Source organism: Pinus tabuliformis, chromosome Q, assembly GCF_031772625.1.
Source record: "Pinus tabuliformis cultivar Carrire ecotype Pingquan chromosome Q, CPIR1, whole genome shotgun sequence".
NCBI lineage: Eukaryota > Viridiplantae > Streptophyta > Pinopsida > Pinales > Pinaceae > Pinus > Pinus tabuliformis.
The window spans coordinates 341,770,836-341,788,210 of record NC_142296.1 but is presented as its reverse complement, the minus strand read 5'-3'; the positions used below and the strand labels follow the sequence as shown (position 1 = coordinate 341,788,210).

General features: G+C 39.4%; 1 protein-coding gene across 2 annotated transcripts in view; it reads left to right on the top strand.

Moving 5' to 3' along the window:
- Positions 1 to 17,375, top strand: part of SDIR1 (RING/U-box superfamily protein) — a 102,841-nt gene that overhangs the window by 63,535 nt on the left and 21,931 nt on the right. For both annotated transcript variants that reach the window (XM_089384415.1, XM_089384414.1), the window contains exon 8: positions 11,389 to 11,514. In XM_089384415.1, coding sequence (XP_089240541.1) covers positions 11,389 to 11,514 — 126 coding nt within the window. The remainder of the gene's footprint in view (positions 1 to 11,388; positions 11,515 to 17,375) is intronic.

The window sequence follows — 17,375 nt, the reverse complement described above, 5'->3', positions numbered from 1 at the left end:
TAAGTCCACTAGAGGAGCACACATATGAAACTATACAGGTGAGGTGTTGAGAGCCATGGTACTCTTATTCCATTCCATGGGTACCTACAACACCCCAACAGTTTACACTTTGCCCCACATTATTCATGAGATGATGCACTTTGACCAGCATGCCCCCAGCCGACTTAGCCGTACGTATAGGTCGTGGCAGCAAATCTAAGGCCCAAATGTGGTTTGTTCCACCCCTTGAGACATGGGAGGGCTCACACCATCGTCTGATCCCTCAACATTGGAGCAAAAGCAACCTATTCTATTGCCAGGATACCCATGAGACCCATTTTGTGCCCCAAACACAAAGCTGGGGTCCACAGGATGATTTACATGGAGATTTAGTGGCCAACCACTAGATCCAGATTTTTGGAGCCCTCTATACTTGACTTGACAATTGGAGGAATCAACGCATGTCCTAAAAGGGCCTACATAGGCATGACACCAACATTTCAACCTCCTTTGTGGGCTAATTCATATGTTTTCATTGGCAATGAGGTCGGCTTGTAACCTCACTTAGTATTAAGCCCATCATTTTACAATTTGAGGGGATTTTAGGCTAAATTAGAGTTCATTAGACACATATAAATAAGAGAGATAATTGATCCTCTCGTCATCATCAATTGGAGAATTCTGACCTCATAAGAGAATTCACACGTGTTCCTTCTTGGCTATTGGAGATTCTTGGAATGCATTTTGATGTTTGGAAGCTATTTTGGATTGTCTTTGGAGCTATTTCTTTGGTGAATGGATGGATATACTACATGTTATCTTGTAAGTCCCTATTGTTGGAAATTACCATTTTGAATTTGTCTATTGTATGAAATTGCCGCTTCTAGATAATGCTTGATTGTGGCCTTATTTGTTGAAATAATTTTTAATTAGTATCTAGTTGAGATTTGCATATGTTACTAATTGTATAACATGTAATGAATGTTCCTAGTGGAGAAATTCTTATAACTCTCCATCAAACTCCATTTATCATTGAGTGGGTAAACACTGAAATTTGACATGTAGGGCATCAAATTTCGGCCTCCATAGCAACAAATTTGGTTTATCTATCAAATCCTTGAATCCATATGCCTCATGGACAAGGCACTATTCCAATTATTTGGTGATCATCTCAAAATTTTCTTTATAAATTTCTCCTTTTAAATTCTGTCCTTTTAAGGCTAGGGCGAAAATCTATGGCTTGCAGTGAAATTTTACGGAGGAGGCTTTTTGGTGATTTCAGAGCCTAAACATCAAGAGATAGGTCTAGGCTACCTAAACTATCAATTTGGTGGGCATCCAGTCAAATTTCATCCATAAAATCTTTTGCCATAGGTGTTGCTCCAAGAGGGACACTGTTAATTTTAGATAACAATGGTATGTTCTATGCTTAAGAGCAATTTACTTCAATTTTCTATTAGCCCAATATCAATTTCCAGATTAGCAATCACATTAACATGAAAGTAAATGCAGATAGAACATAAAAAAACAGTAGAAGACAAGCCAAGACAAGTGGACACAAGATATGGCACTAGCCATGGACAAACCCTAATGCGGGGAAAACTTTTGATCAATTCTTCTTATTATTCTTCAAAAGTTCAACAGAGAGAAAGAGTACAATATGTAATATTCACTTGCCCAATCAAAGTGAAGTTTGTCTAGTCAAACAACAGCCATAGAAAGCCCTAACTAGAAAGTCAACGCTGGTCAACAGGGTAGAATTTGACCTCCAAACCAGATCGGTCAAACTCAATCAACTCGGCCTCCAACAGTGATCTGAATCAACCCAAAACAGTTTCGAAAAACTCAGTCAAACTTGGTCAACGTAGGTCAACGCTACACTCAAACCCTTCTGCAGTCAACGCTGGTCAAACATTACGAATAGCCTCAATTTTTGTGCCCAGAAATGTGGCTTGCCCAAACAGAATTTTCCCCAACAAAACGCAGTCAAACAAGTCAACACTGGCTGGTCAACGCTGGTCAAACACTTCCTGAAATTTGGTCAACGTCAAAAACAGAAAATTGTTGTCCTTTATTTCTCACGTGTGGAGAGAGAAGTTGCCTAGAAATCCGTACCCAATCAGATGAGGAGAGAGAGATGTGTGAAGATGAGTGAGCAAATGAGGAAGAGGCTCCTTCTATTTATATGCAACATTGAGGATGAATAGACGTGATTGTTGGGCTTCTGAGCCTACATTAGTTTGTTGGCCGACCTTGACAATTTGTCCATAAACAAAATAAATTCATAATTCCATTTGTACATGTCAGAATGAGATGATCTTTAGATCAATCCTACACCTCTCGGAGAGAGGAATCCAATAAAAATATCAGTTGCATCATATGAGCTGTCCAAGGTGGAGTTTGGCCCTAGTTGCCAAATTTAACACTCCCTCTCAACTAGGAAGAACTCCACCTGCCAAACCATCTGACAATCAATACCATCCTTGCTCTGTTGAACCATGAAGAAATAATGAAGAAGAAATGATCGAGAATGTGTCATACCATTCTCCACTGACCTGAAGTCAGTCTCCAATAATTGAGAGTGTATCATACTATTGTCCACTGACCCGAAGTCAGTCTCCATTGATTCCAGATCAATATCAGATATCCTAACATAGGGAGTACGGTAGTACACGATGCTTCCATCGGTAGTACTATGGTCCCTATCCTCATTTCCCTACTCATTGGCCAGATGAGAGGTACTTCCCATGAGTCTCAGACTTCATGGGTAGGATGTACCAGCAGGAGAAGGTGAACCACTCATCTTGCTCATATGCCATAGGAGAAGGTGAACCACTCATCCTATATGCATATCTCAACATGGGGTATCACAGCGAAAGGCGAACCACTCACCTTGTACATCGCGTATCACTAGGGGAAGGTGAACCACTCACCTTATGGTTGTTCATCGTTCCAAGAAGTACCCCAAGCCCCACGGAGCTCCCAAAGCTCAACATTCATCTCATATGGGACCTTCATAAGAGGGTCTCTCCACAACTCGAAGTCGTTCACAGAAGGTTAAGAATTTGACCTTCCCCAGGGGTTTTGTAAGAATATTTGCGATCTGATCATCGGTCCCAATATGACGGAGCCTTATTGCTCCCTGTTGTACCATATCCTGGATAAAGTGGTACCTGATATCAAGATGCTTGGAGCGGTCATGAAACACGGGATTCTCAGAAAGACGAATCCCACTTTGGCTGTCACAATAGATCACAATGGTATCCAACACATGTCCAAACAGCTCACTGAAGAGCTTCCTGAAACAAACAGCTTCACAGAAGGCCATACTAACAACAATGTATTCAACCTCAACGATGCTCAAAGCAACTGACTTCTGCTTCTTGGTCATCTAGGATGTGGAAGTAGAACCTAGAGAGAAGCAACATCCAGATGTGCTTTTACGATCCACCACACTGCCCAGTCAACATCAGAATAGCCATAGAGCCTTACATTCCCGACAGTGTATCTCAGTCCATAGGTGATTGTACCCCAGAGATATCTCAAGAGATTCTTGGGAGCAATCCAGTGTATCTCCAAGTCTTGCGAGAGAACCAAAGAGTTCACAGGCATCATACCAGATAGATCAGAGTGAACCAATTGCAATATGTCGGTAGTATGCTTTCTTTTGGCACACCCCTGACAAACACCTTCATGTTCTATTTTAAATTCGGGCATACTTGTCACCATCTTCCTCACATCTGGTAGAGCCATAATTTGGATTGAAGAGATGTGTCGCAAGACATAGTTTCCAATGGACTTCCTCCAACTTGATATAGGCTATCAACCCTAAATCCAAGTGTAAATGCATCTTTGAAATTTTTATTCCACACACGTACCTTTCCATCGGTGAATGCCACCTTGAATCCTTTGTCCTCCATTGTCGAGATAGATACCGAGTTATTCTTTAGATTGGGTACATATAGTACTTCTTGTATATGAATGGTGTTACCTTGATTCAATTGAAGAGTAACATTGCCAACTCCCTTCACGGGATAGGTGGCATTGTCTCCAAGGATAATTTCCAAATTTGATAATTTTCAATCAGATTTGAAAGAGCTTCCTTATACCTAGTGAAGTGCCTTGAGGCACCACTATCAATCAGCCAATTTCCCAAGGTGTCCGGAGGAGATGTAGTAGAGAGGGCAGATATAAGATCAATTTCTTTTTGCTTGTTATCAACAACATTAGATTCATCATACCTGGAGTTTCTTGATCTCTTGGGAGGGTGACCATTTCCATGTTGAGTAGCGGGAGAATTCCTTTTTCCTCTGTTGTTGAATCTTCCATTCCTTTGATTGTTGTTGCCCTTGAAATTGTTGTTGTTGTGGTTTTCATCATCATGAGGTGTATCCCTTCTATTGGGACACTTCCTAGCATAGTGGTCTAACTTGTTGCAAATGAAGCATCTTCCCTTGCTTCCTTTCTTGAAACTCGGTCTTCCTTGGCATTGCTTCTTTGAACCTGCATTGTTCTTCTTTTCAGCATGAGCGGAGAATGCAATAGGATCATTCCTATTTGAAGGCATATCTAGTTCCATCATCCTTGTTTCTTCTTGAGAACATCTGGTCAGCAATTCTTCAAAACATGGAATCCTGTCGTTGTTAAGAATAATAGTGTTGAACACGTGCCATTCACAAGGGAGTCCTCCATGGGCAGTGAGAGTAAGCTCTCTATTAGAAATAGCTTCTCCAATCGAAAGATCATTTTTGACCTCAGTAATCCTCATGAAGTGGGATTGAATTTCTTCACCTCTTCCCTTCTTTATATCCTTTAACTTGTTTTTGAGAAAGAGAACTTGGTTTGCATTGCTAGCTTTGAACATGCCAACCAACTTGTCATATATCTCCTTTGATGTGTTCAAATTAGAGACGTAAGCAACTAAATGCTTATGAATAGAATCCCTGATGATCTTCTTTGCTTTGACTTCACCCTTCTTGTACTTTGTCTTAGCAGCAGCCGGTGCATTAGGAGGTTCCGAAATCTTTCCCTGCACATAGTCCATAACATCTTGCTCTTTTAAAGTCAAATCAAGAGACATCTTCCATGCATGATAATCAGACTTATCATGAAGCTTGTCATCAGATTTGAAGTAGGATGTGGAGGCCATTGACTCTTGTCCTTGTCCAACAAATCTCAGTGATTGCTTTTTTCACTCTTGCTTGGGCTTTGTCGTTACCTCAGCTCTGATACCATGTTAATTTTAGATAACAATGGTATGTCTCTATGCTTAAGAGCAATTTACTTCAATTTTCTTATTAGTCCAATATCAATTTCTAGATTAGCAATCACATTAACATGACAGTAAATGCAGATAGAACATAAAAAAAAATAGTAGAAGACAAGCCAAGACAAGAGGACACAAGATATGGTGCCAGCTAGGGACAAATCCTAATGTGGGGAAACCCCTTGCTCAATTCTTCTTATTATTCTTCAAAAGTTCAGTAGAGAGAAAGAGTACAATATGTAATATTCACTTGCCCAATCAAAGTGAAGTTTCTCCAGTCAAACAACAACCACAAAATGCCCTAACCAGAAATTCAACGCTGGTTAACATGGCAGAACTTGACCTCCAATACAACTCGGTCAAACCCAATCAACACGGTCTCTAATAGTCATTCGAATCAACCCAAAACAGTACCGAAAAACTCAGTCAACCTTGGTCAACGTAGGGAAATGCTACAGACAAACCCTTTTGCAATCAACGCTGGTCAAACAGTACGGATAAACTCGATTTTTGTGCCTAGAAATATGGCATGCCCAAACAGAATTTTCCCCAACAAAAACGCATTCAAACAAGTCAACGCTTGCTGGTCAACGTCGAAAACAAAAAATTGTTGTCCTGTCCTTCACACGTATGGAGAGAGAAGCTGCCCAAAAATCCGTACCCAATCAGATGAAGAGAGAGAGATGTGTGAAGATGAGTGAGCAAATGAGGAAGAGGCTCCTATTTATATGCAACGTTGAGAATGAATAGACATGACTGTTGGGCTTTTGAGCCTACATTACTTTGCTGGCCGATCTTGACAATTTGTCCATAAACAAAATAAATTCATAATTCCATTTGTACATGTCAGAATGAGATGATCTTTAGATCAATCCTACACCTCTCGGAGAGAGGAATCCAATAAAAATATCAATTGCATCATATGAGCTGTCCAAGGTGGAGTTTGGCCCTAGTTGCCAAATTTGGTGAATGGATGGATATACTACATGTTATCTTGTAAGTCCCTATTGTTGAAGATTACCATTTTGAATTTGTCTATTGTATGAAATTTTGGCTTCTAGATTATGTTTGATTGTGCCCTCGTTTGTTGGAAATAATTTTTAATGGCTATCTAGTTGGGAATTGCATATGTTACTAATTGTATAACATGTAATGAATGTTCCTATTGGAGAAATTCTTATAACTCTCCATCAAACTCCATTTATCTTTCAGTGGGTAAATTCTTAAATTTGACACCTAGGGCATCAAATTTCGGTCTCCTTAGCAACAAATTTGGCTTATCTATCAAATCCTTGACTCCACATGCCTCATGGACTAGGCACTAATCCAATTCTTTGGTGATCATCTCAAAATTTTCTTCATAATTTTCTCCTTTTAAATTCTGTCCTTTTAAGGCTAGGGCGAAAATCTATGGCTTGCATCGAAATTTTAGGGAGGAGGCTTTTTGGTGATTTCAGAGCCTAAACATCAAGAGATAGGTCTAGGCTACCTAACCTATCAATTTGGTGGGCATCCACTCAAATTTCATGCATAACATCTTTTGCCATAGGTGTTGCTCCAAGTGGGAAACCCTAGTCTCTTTTCCCCTCAACTTGAGGACTTTCTTGAGGGTTTCATGAGCCTTGGCTTAGTTGAATATCATTGTAAGAAACCCTTTCCCTCGGGCCTTAACCTTGTGAATACCTATCACCATCGAAAAATCTCAAAACCCTAGGTCTTGAGCCTTCTTTTCTAGGGCTTTTCTTTGAGAGCGTTTTGCTTCTTTGAAGCCTTGAACCATTATTGAGTCTCTCTCTTGAATGAGCTCTAACTTGATCACTTTGTGTCTTATACCTAGCATATTTATTTTAAAGTGATCTCCCTCCTACCGGGACTCCTCTCATCGTTGAAAGTCTGTAAAGAGTAGGGGGTTTTGGCTGAGGTGACATTAGGCCTCTACCCAATTGTTAGCACTTTGTCTAGGTCTTGTTTTGTATGGTTTCCCTCTCCAAGGCCTGCTAGATTTTGTGGTAACAGAGTCCAACTTCTTTCTTTGCTCCTTTGGTACATGGAAATACACCGGGCTACCAAATATTTAGAAATTTGACACATCTGGTTTCTTCCTGGTAAAAGCCTCCTCTAGTGTACCTCACCCCAACACACTGTGTGGGCTTCAGTTCTGCAAGAAGTCTGCTGTATTGCATGCCCCTGCCCAAGGAAACTTGGGCAACCCTTGGTCATGCAACATAGCTTTGGACGCTCCAACTATGGCCTTGTTCTTGCGCCTTTTCCACCCCATTCTGTTGAGGGTTGTATGGTGTAATTAACTCCCACCTAATCCCTTCCTTGGTACACAACTCCACTATTATCAGACCTTAGTGCCTTGATTTTCTTGACAGTCTGGTTCTCAACCAAGGCCTTAAACTCCAGAAACTTAGAGAAGACTTTATCTTTCTTTTTCGTAAAATTTATCCAGGCCTTCCTCGAGTGATCATCTATGAGTGTGACATAATACTTGTACCCACTAAGGGATGTTGTAGAAAAGGTACCACAAACATCTGAATGAACAAGGTCCAAGATGCCCTTGGCCCTGTTGTCTCTACTAGGAAAAGAGGCTTTGGTATACTTGCCAAGTGTGCGGCCTTACACACGTCATGCTGATTGACATTGCATTGTGGCTGACTTGTTCTTATCTCCTTGAGAATCTTCAGTGCTCCATGGTGCAGATGCCCCATGCGCCTATGTCATAACTCCCTAAGCTTCCAGCCTGGGTCACAACACTCTTTGCTGGTTAATGCTGTGGTTGTCTCAAACTGCAATATGTACAGGGTTTTATAAATCTGAAGATAACTTCATACCCCTTATCCTCCAATGTTGAAATTGAATTTAGGTTCTTCTTGAGCCCTGGTATGTAAAGGACATCTCTGAGATATAGAGTATTTCCAGACTCCCTTTCAAATCGGATTTTACCAATACCCTCATCTTGATACTTCCCATCATCTCCCTTCCCAATGTCGGACTACATGCCCCTTTCTGATAGTTTGCTGAAGTAGTTCCTGTTCCTCGTAATGTGACAGGATGTATCGTTGTCTACATACCATAAATTGGTAGCCACTGAGCTTGACATGCAAGTGATGAGTGAAAACTCCTCGAAATGAGAAAACTTATCTATCTTTGCAAAGGCTACTACTTGGTCCCTCTTGGACACTTTCTTTATGTTAGGGAATTTAGTAACATAGTGCCCAAACTGGTGGCACGAAAAGCATTTGATCTTGTTGAGATCCTTTTTCTTCTTCTTGCCCTTGGAGCTCGGCTCTCCATCACCACTGCTCTTCTTCCCTTTTGATTTGCCCCCTTTGCTAGCTAGGGTAAATTTCTTTTCATCCTCGGTCTTAACACAAGACCCAAATTAAGCTTGTATGTGAATCTCTTCTTGAACATAGTCACCCCATAATTGCTCCCAATCTGGAAGCTTTTCTCTTGCACATATTCCATCCGTGAAGGCTTGCCAAGATTTGGTGGAACCCAACGGTGCAAAATTTACCAGATCCCTAACTAGAATTGTCTCCCCCAGTCCCACACTGGCCAACTCTTTCCTCACTTGGGTAATTCGGCCCTCTCTTCCTCTCTCCTTCCTGGTCGCTGAAGCTCTGTATCTGCTGAAACCCTGGTCTCTCCCTTCGCTGATCTGACACACACTGTTTGTGCCCTTCAAACAGGCCACCTCTTCGCTCTATCTCCTCTTATAATTTTGACCTTAACCCTAGCATCACTTTCAATGGCTGAGATTATATCTCGATGAAGGGATGAGATTAAATCATAAGTTGACTTTAGGATTTCAAAATTTTCCTAACTTTAGGAAACTGTTATTTAAATTAATATGCTGCTAAGTGGTTGTATTGTGGGTCCCTCGGCTAGCCTTGGCACTTAGTCAAGCAGAACCCTTTCTACTCTACTCCAATCAACAGTGGGATACTTTAATACTGATGGAATTTTATATCTACTATATCTTCAGGACATGATGTACTGTACTGATGCCATTTTAATTATTTGCAATTATGTTATTATTGTATAATATATGAAGCAGTATGAGAAAAACTATACCTTATAACAATGTATACATAAGATCCAAACATGCTCAACTGTTTGTTGCCAATGTTGCTGGGCATTTGGTTAGTTCTGCGCCAGCAGGTGCTGTGTTTGAATCTGCCTGGCTGAGGTGCACTAGTATATGCCGATGGGTTTATCAGCTATGCCATCCATAAAAGTGGGGAAGAATCTGGTCGGTTTCCCACGAGGTTTTCCTTCGAAAAAAAGGATCCAAACAAAAGGTTAGCCTGAACTAGTTAATATAGCTTATTTTGATATGCTGCTCTCTTAGCACTATGATCGCATTCTATGGAAAGTCACCGTCCTGGCCCGTGTCTCCAAAGTAGTAATATTATTTTGAGCTCTTGATAAAGGTATATTTATGGTAACTACATTGTTTTATATGAATGTTGTGTGATTTAGGCTTGTGGGGCAACTATTAGTGCCCAGTTATCTGACATCTTTTGCTAAGTTGATTAAGTAGCAGATTGGAGGGCATACCATGTTCCAGTTGTGGCTATAGGCCTTTGTTAATTAGAGATTTTTTCTTTTAACCTGGTTTTCTTTTTCATATGCGTTTAAGGTGAAGTTCTATTGGCCTTACCTTCAATGCATTTGGATTTCTTTCCCTAAACCCCGTAGTCCTAAGATGACCTTTTATGGTGTATATTCCTCTGAAAGTCTGAAGACATTGAACTTCTAGGCTATTTGTTCTTTCATGTGCTTATTTTCTGGTATTGAATGTCGAGCAGAGTGCTTATTTGTGATCCGATGGGACTATTTAACTAGTAGGCAATCACACTTTCTGATGCTGTATAGGGTGACATTTCCTATCAGAAAACATAACAAGTGTATGGAGATTGAACGTCATATTGCCCTGAATCCAATTACTCTGTCACAAGTAATGATTTGAGGAAGATATTGATGTGTTTTTATTTTTTCATACCTAGTCTACTAGAAGATTAGAAATTGCTATGATGTATTTCAGAAGCAATTATTGTGAAAAAGGATCAAAGGACAGACGAGAGGCTCAACTTACCAAACTCTTGTTTCAATTAGTCAGATCAAGAATAGTTTAGATAATAGAATCACCCCTGATTTTATTTGCATTAATCAAAATATTGGACATTGACTTCCTTCGGCCATGATTTGTGACCCACTAGGAAATTCACTGGCATGTTCACAAGACAACTTATTCGTAGAGAGTTCAACTAGGAAGAAAATGAGAATTTCTACCAAAGAGAATGAAAGTCACCAAATGACTGCAGTAAATATCCTTCTCTCAATGGCCATATAATAGCAGTTATTATTTATCAACCTCAGTGAAAGTTTGCTCTTGTGGATAATGTTTAATAGTGCAACCCTACATTTTTAAGCCTGCACACGTTCAGGCTTTGCACCATCTCTCTTTACCATCGGTTTCAGGATTGGGCTCTGCGTCATCTGTCTTTACCATCACTTTCTCGATCAAGTTTTCTTTATGATCACTTTTTCGATCAAGCTCTGCATCATCTTCTTTACCATTTCTCTTTGGATCAAGCTCTTCATCATCTCTCTTTACGATCAATTTTTTGTACTATTTAATGGAAATACATGAGATGCTCCTATAGTAAATGTGACATGATTATCATAGTCATATAGCATTGATCACTTTTTGGTCTTTTGTGGATGTTCTTAACTGTATTACTTAGGAAAGTGAGAACTGCCTTTTAAGAAGGTTTTCATGTGAACTGCTTATTTCATTGCTCTGGATATACAGACTAGGTGAAATAGCTTGGATGGTGATAGTTGATATGTCTGTGTTCTATTTAATTAATTAATAACATGTTAATTGGCATATTATTTCCCTCTTCATTTTCTATCTAATTAAATAATTACATGTTGGTTGACATATTTACTTCGTCATAGCATATCTTGATATACTGTTTCATTGTTTTTCCTCTATTTCTCTTGTTTATATTATAGATATAAATATTATCATTGCTCTAGTCCATTGCAGATGTCATTTTTGTTAGGAATTTTGATATGTCTCATGGTTTGGTATTGTTACTGATTCATATTTGTTGTCTGAACAGAAGAAAACTGATTCAGAGAACATTGAAGGCAGTGGAAAAGGCCGGGAAGAAGAACTGACTTGCAGTGTTTGTCTTGAACAAGTTAATGAAGGAGAGTTGGTTCGTAGTTTGCCTTGTTTACATCAGGTAAATGCATCTGCCAAGCTGGAATCCTATAAGTTTTTGTGGTGTACTTTATTTTTCCCTTATAATTTTATAAAATTGGCAAATTGAATGCAAGTTATTTCAACTATTTGTCCTTAATGTTTGTGAGGTAATAATGTTTCAACTATTTGTCCTTAATGTTCTACATTGGTTCTAAATCTTGTTAGCTTCTTTTGCTTTTCATTTGATTAATTTATGTAAGTTTTCTTGCATCAATTTTTGGATTAAAGAACCACTCTAGATTTAGGAGCACTAGTGGGTTTTTGGTTGAACCCCTAGCCTCCTTCATTGTGCAATTTAATCCCTTGTGAATGCTAATGCTCTTTCAAGTGTGTAGAAATCTAACATTTGTTGAACAAGTTTGAGCGTGGGGTAAGTCTTTGGTTGGACGAACCCACTCTCAAAAGGCAAAGGTGGAAGGACCCATACCAAAGCAAGCTACTCTCAAGGGGCTAATCCAACGAGATTGAGAAGGAAGTATCCTTACCTTAGTTCGCTAAAATCATCAAATTCAAATTTTCTGTTGATAAATCTTATGCACTTTTCTTGACTATTTAGCTTTAAGAGCTCATAGGAAAGGCCTAGCCTTTCCTTTGCTTGCGCAAGAGAGGAAGTCCATTCCTCCCCTTGTTGCATGCAATTGTTTTATAATGTACATTGCTTGTGATTATTTGTAATCTCATTTCATTTTTCCCCCATGTTTTGCACAGATCTTAGGGAGAATTGAAGGGTTGGTCGAAATATCACTTGAAGGAGTTTTGTAGGTGGAGATTGGAGGACCAAAGAGATTACACTAGACTCCCCTCATTTATTAAGTTCCTCCTCCATCGTTACCATTCTCCTCTCTGCATCTCATGCACAAGGGTTCCTCTTGAAGACCAAGAAATCATAGCACCAAGATCTTATCTCTTTGAGGATAGCGAATTCTTTCATTGGGGCAAATCCTCATTGTATTTTGTGAAAAGCATTGTATCTCTTTTTCTTATTTGATTGAGTTTTCTTGAGGAGTATTATTTGCTCTTTGGAGCTATTTGTAAACTCTCCTCAAGTTCAATGTTCCCCATTCTCTATTAGAGGGCTTCTTATTTAATATAAAGTAAAATTTTCTTTGAGGGAGCTTGGGGATCATCCCCTTGGCATCCCACTCCTCTCCTTTGAGAGAGGATTCCTTTGCATGGTGTCGATTTGAGTTTTGTTTCCTTTCTCTCAAGTAGATTTAACTTGTTAGTTTCTGTCATTTTTATTTATATGCTAATTTCTGTTAGAAAATGTAATGCAACAATTATTATATATTATTTTCTTTAACCTTGATAGTGCTTGTGAATTTTTAGTTATCTTCTTTACTTCTTTAGTTAGATCTTTCATCAAACAATATCAAGATCAATAACAGTAACAAAAAGAGGACACAGATATAGGCTCTTAGCCGGCAAAACCCCTCCAAAGGGAAAACCCGAAAATTCTTCTCTTCTTAGAATTTGCTTCAAATGTGATACGAAGACCCAAACCCTAGACCAAGTCCTTTCCTAGTACCAAGTCGACCCTTTCTCAAGTCCTTAATTCTGCACCAAACTGCTGCACCCTGCAACTTCGACCTGCCAGCTACAACACTACTACTCGAACTGCTAGCTACAATACTGCTACTTGACTTGCAACTTCGACCTTGCAATTTCAGTCTTTCTGCATCCAAGGAAACCCTAGATTAGCCTCCTCTTGAGACCTTCTTGGAGCAAGATAGCTCCTCCTAAGATCAACGAGGTCTAGATCAAGTATCCTTCCTTCCAGCTACAAGATGCTGCACTTCGTCCTCCTGCAACTCGGACCTGCAACTTTCAGCCTCTTCCTATAGCCCAAAAACCCTAGAATTTCACATGTGTGAGAGAGATAGAGCCCAGAAACAATAGATTTTGTCCTTCCAACTTCTTGACTTTCGCTCTTCTTCTTCTTGCTTCCCAACTACAGATCGAACTCTTTCTTGATAGATCAAACTTGTGAGTGAGTGTGTCACAAATGATGTTGATATGCTCCTTTATATAGCCTTCTCAAGGGGTTGCATTCATTCCTTTAGGCCGACTTGATGATCCCAGGGTCGACTTGTACTCTTGGAGATTCAAGGACTTTCTAGACTCAAAAATAATTCTTTTTATAACTACAAATTGCCTGTAAGAGTCTTATAAACATGATGTTCACTCTATTGACTCATGACAGTAAATCCTAAGACCTAATGAACCCTAGAATCATGTAGAACATGCTTTTACCTAGAAGACCATAAATAATGAGCTTGAAACCCATCTTTAATAATAATAATTTTCTTTCTTCTTTTCTTGTTTGTTACATAGGATACATATTGAAATGAGCACACAATTATGAAGATAGAAACTAGTTACATTTCTCAATATTTCCTATTAACTAGGGAGGTATTCATAGTTGTACAACTAGTACAACATCATATCTCAAACTAAATAGTTCTTAAGAAGAGTCAGACTGATAAGCCATACTATAAGCATCATCATCATCATGACCAACACTATCCCTGAGGCCTAACTGGACAAACTCTACTTTAATCAAGAGAATTATGCTGGGAGGCTTTACGTGTGATTTTGCACTACCTCTACAAGGTATATACTCCATCCTAATGTCTACAAGGTATGTCCTTTTAGGACTATTCTTGTCTTCGGTCTCCAATCCCGAGTCCTCAAAGAATATTGTTCCTCTTCAACGACTCTTCTCTTGGATACCTATCACATCCTCAAAGAGTGTCGGTCCCTTTCCTTCTTGGATGATATATCCTCAAGGAAACGACAAATCTTTATCCAATCCTCTGCCATTCTTTCTTCATCACTTGAAGAGGAGAATGCCCTTGTGATTTCCAACATTACCCCCTCTCAAACCGAGAGGACATCACTATTCTCCTTTAGTCTTGAGAATAGAACCTTGGTCCTATACATGGAGACTCCTTTACTCCCTCTCAATAGCGAAGGAGATCTAGACTTCTTGTTTTATTTGGAAAGTCACCATCACAAGCCTTACAAATTATCTTCATAAGAGTACCAACTACCAGTTCTTCATAGCTGTTAGGCTCCCTCTTTCTTCTGCTTCAAGGTATCATGGAGCCACCTTCTCTTCAATCTTGTGACAGATTCCAGACCAATCTTCTTGTTCATCACTTCCTTCTTCAATACGAAGGCATTACATTGAACTTTCCCAAATTTCAAGCTGATCATAACTGCTCCTTGAAAGTGATCTTCCTTTGACCCCCAGGTTATCTTCTCGCACCGCTACCTTTCAATCTCAAGATGTCCATATTTGGACTTCTCATTTGCCAGGTACCTGATATCGAGCTTTCCCTCAATATCCTTAATCCATACAGTTGAACTTGCCTCAACTGTCATCTTATATTTTTGCAACATCTTCTAGGTAGCAAAATAATATGTTTACCAGATAACCAACAATAATGTAATTAGACTTACCTCATCATGGTGACCTTCTCGTTCCATCAACATCCCTATCTCCACTTGAAACTTCCTAAATGCATCAGAGGGCCCAAGGATTGAATTTGTTTACCATGTTACAACTTTTCTTTTGGAGAATCTACTGGATGTTAATCATTTATATATATTTTAGAGAAAGTCTTAAATTATTTACACATCCTAAAGTCATAACTTATTCTTTTGAAGTATCATATATCCATATACCCAATCATATTTTATGATCGACTATGCTTTCAAGTGATCATCTAGCTTTTCATATATATCTCACAAAGAGCCTTGACCCATTGCATTCCTTCATCCCTTTATCAGTATTGATTGCGCATTACTTGGAATATATACTAACCTTGTCATGATGCTTTTCCCAAAGACCTTCCAAAATGATGGTCTTTCCTAAATCATGATGATTCGATGACAACTTCTAACATAATGTTAGACAATACATGGATGGACATTATGCAAAAATGGTCTATCTATCCATGTATCTAGATGATCTCTACAAAGCAACCATGTAAGTTCTAGATATGCTTCTTTCTATGATGCCATACAAAACATACTATCCTAAAAGATTAGTCATCATAAAGAACTTGATAGTCAGTGAACCTTCTTTAGTGTAAAGATCCTTCACTTCTTCCTTCTTTGCCATCTTCTCAGGTTCTCCTAGTGCCTCGGCTACATTAGCCTCGCTCCTTTCCTTTCTCTTGTTGTTCTGCTTGTTTGGATAATCCCTCTTAAAGTGTCCAAATTCATTGCATCCAAAACATTGCACTTTGGACATGTCTTTCTTCTTGGGCTTACCAAACTTTCCTTTCTTCAACTTCTTGACTCGGGCTAGAAAGGCTTGAGATTTCTCATTAGATCCAATATCATCCTTGACCTTGATCCTTGATTCTTCCAATATGCACTGCACCCACAACTCATCAAAGGGAGTTGAATCCTTCTTGGAGTAAATGCTTGTTGCAAAGCTGCTCCATTCTGGTGGCAATGCATTCAGTACACAAATGGTTACTTCAGAATCAGTAATAGGTTCCCCAAGTCCTTGCAGGTGGTCTCTTAGTTGAGAGACTCTCATGAGAAAGGATGCCACATCCTCATCCTTTGACTTCTTCATTCTATACAACTTGTTCCTCAATGACATCTTTTGTCTTGTTGTACTTACCGAATACAAATTCACTAGCTTGTCATACATGGCCTTGGAAGTTTTCAGATTTGCAACAAATGGAACAAGAGAATCCTTAATTGATTCAACTATGATCCTTTGAGCTCTTACTTCCCCTTTCTTGTACTTTGCTAGTTCTTGTGTCTTATCTTTCTCAAGTTCAGTAATTTCTCCAGTAACATATTCCATGTAATAATATCTTACTTGATGACCAAAATTCTCCTTGATGATGTCTCCAACCTTCTTGATTCTTTCAAGACCTTTGGAGAGTTCTTGATGATGTCCTTGAAAGATGTTCCCTAGGATTCCTCCACCAACAACTTCCAAGATTGATGCCTTACAAATAGACTTCCTTTTTGCGAGATCAACACCCTCCTTGCGAGATTGATGTAGTCTTGATCTTCTTCAATGTAGAAACCCTAGATTAGAAGGGTCTTCTACCAACGAGCTTTTAACCAGATCCCTTCAAGAGACAATTTTCTTTGTAGTCTTCTTCTTTTAGGCTTCGAGATCTTCCTATCTTTTGATCAACAATTCCTTTTAGTGTCCTTCCAGTTGCCTTCCTTGTTCACCTTAGCTCTGATACCATGTTAGAAAATGTAAAGCGACAACTATTATATCTTATTTTCCTTAACCTTGATAGTGCTTGTGAATCTTTAGTTATCTTCTTTAGTTAGATCTTTCATCAAACAATATGAGGAACAAAAAGAGGACATAGATATAGGCTCTCAGCTAGGGAAAAACCCCTCCAAGGGGATAACCCAGAAACTCTTCTTTTCTTAGAATCTGCTTCAAATGAGATACGAAGACCCAATCCCTAGACCAAGTCCTTCTCCTAGTACCAAGTCGGGCCTTTCTCGAGTCCTTCCTTCATTCTGCTGCACCAAACTGCTGTACCCTGCAACTTCGACCTACCAGCTACAATACTGCTACTCAACCTGCAACTTCGACTTGCTAGCTACAATACTGCTACTCGACCTGCAACTTCGACCCTGCAATTTTAGTCTTTCAGCTTCCAAGGCAACCCTAGATCAGACTCCTCTTGAGACTTTCATGGAGCAAGATAGCTCCTCCTAAGGTCAACGAGGTCTAGATCAAGCATCCTTCCTTTTAGCTACAAGATGCTGCACTTCGTCCTCCTGCAACTCGGACTTGCAACTCTCAGCCTCTTCCCACAACCCAGAAACTCATAATTTCGC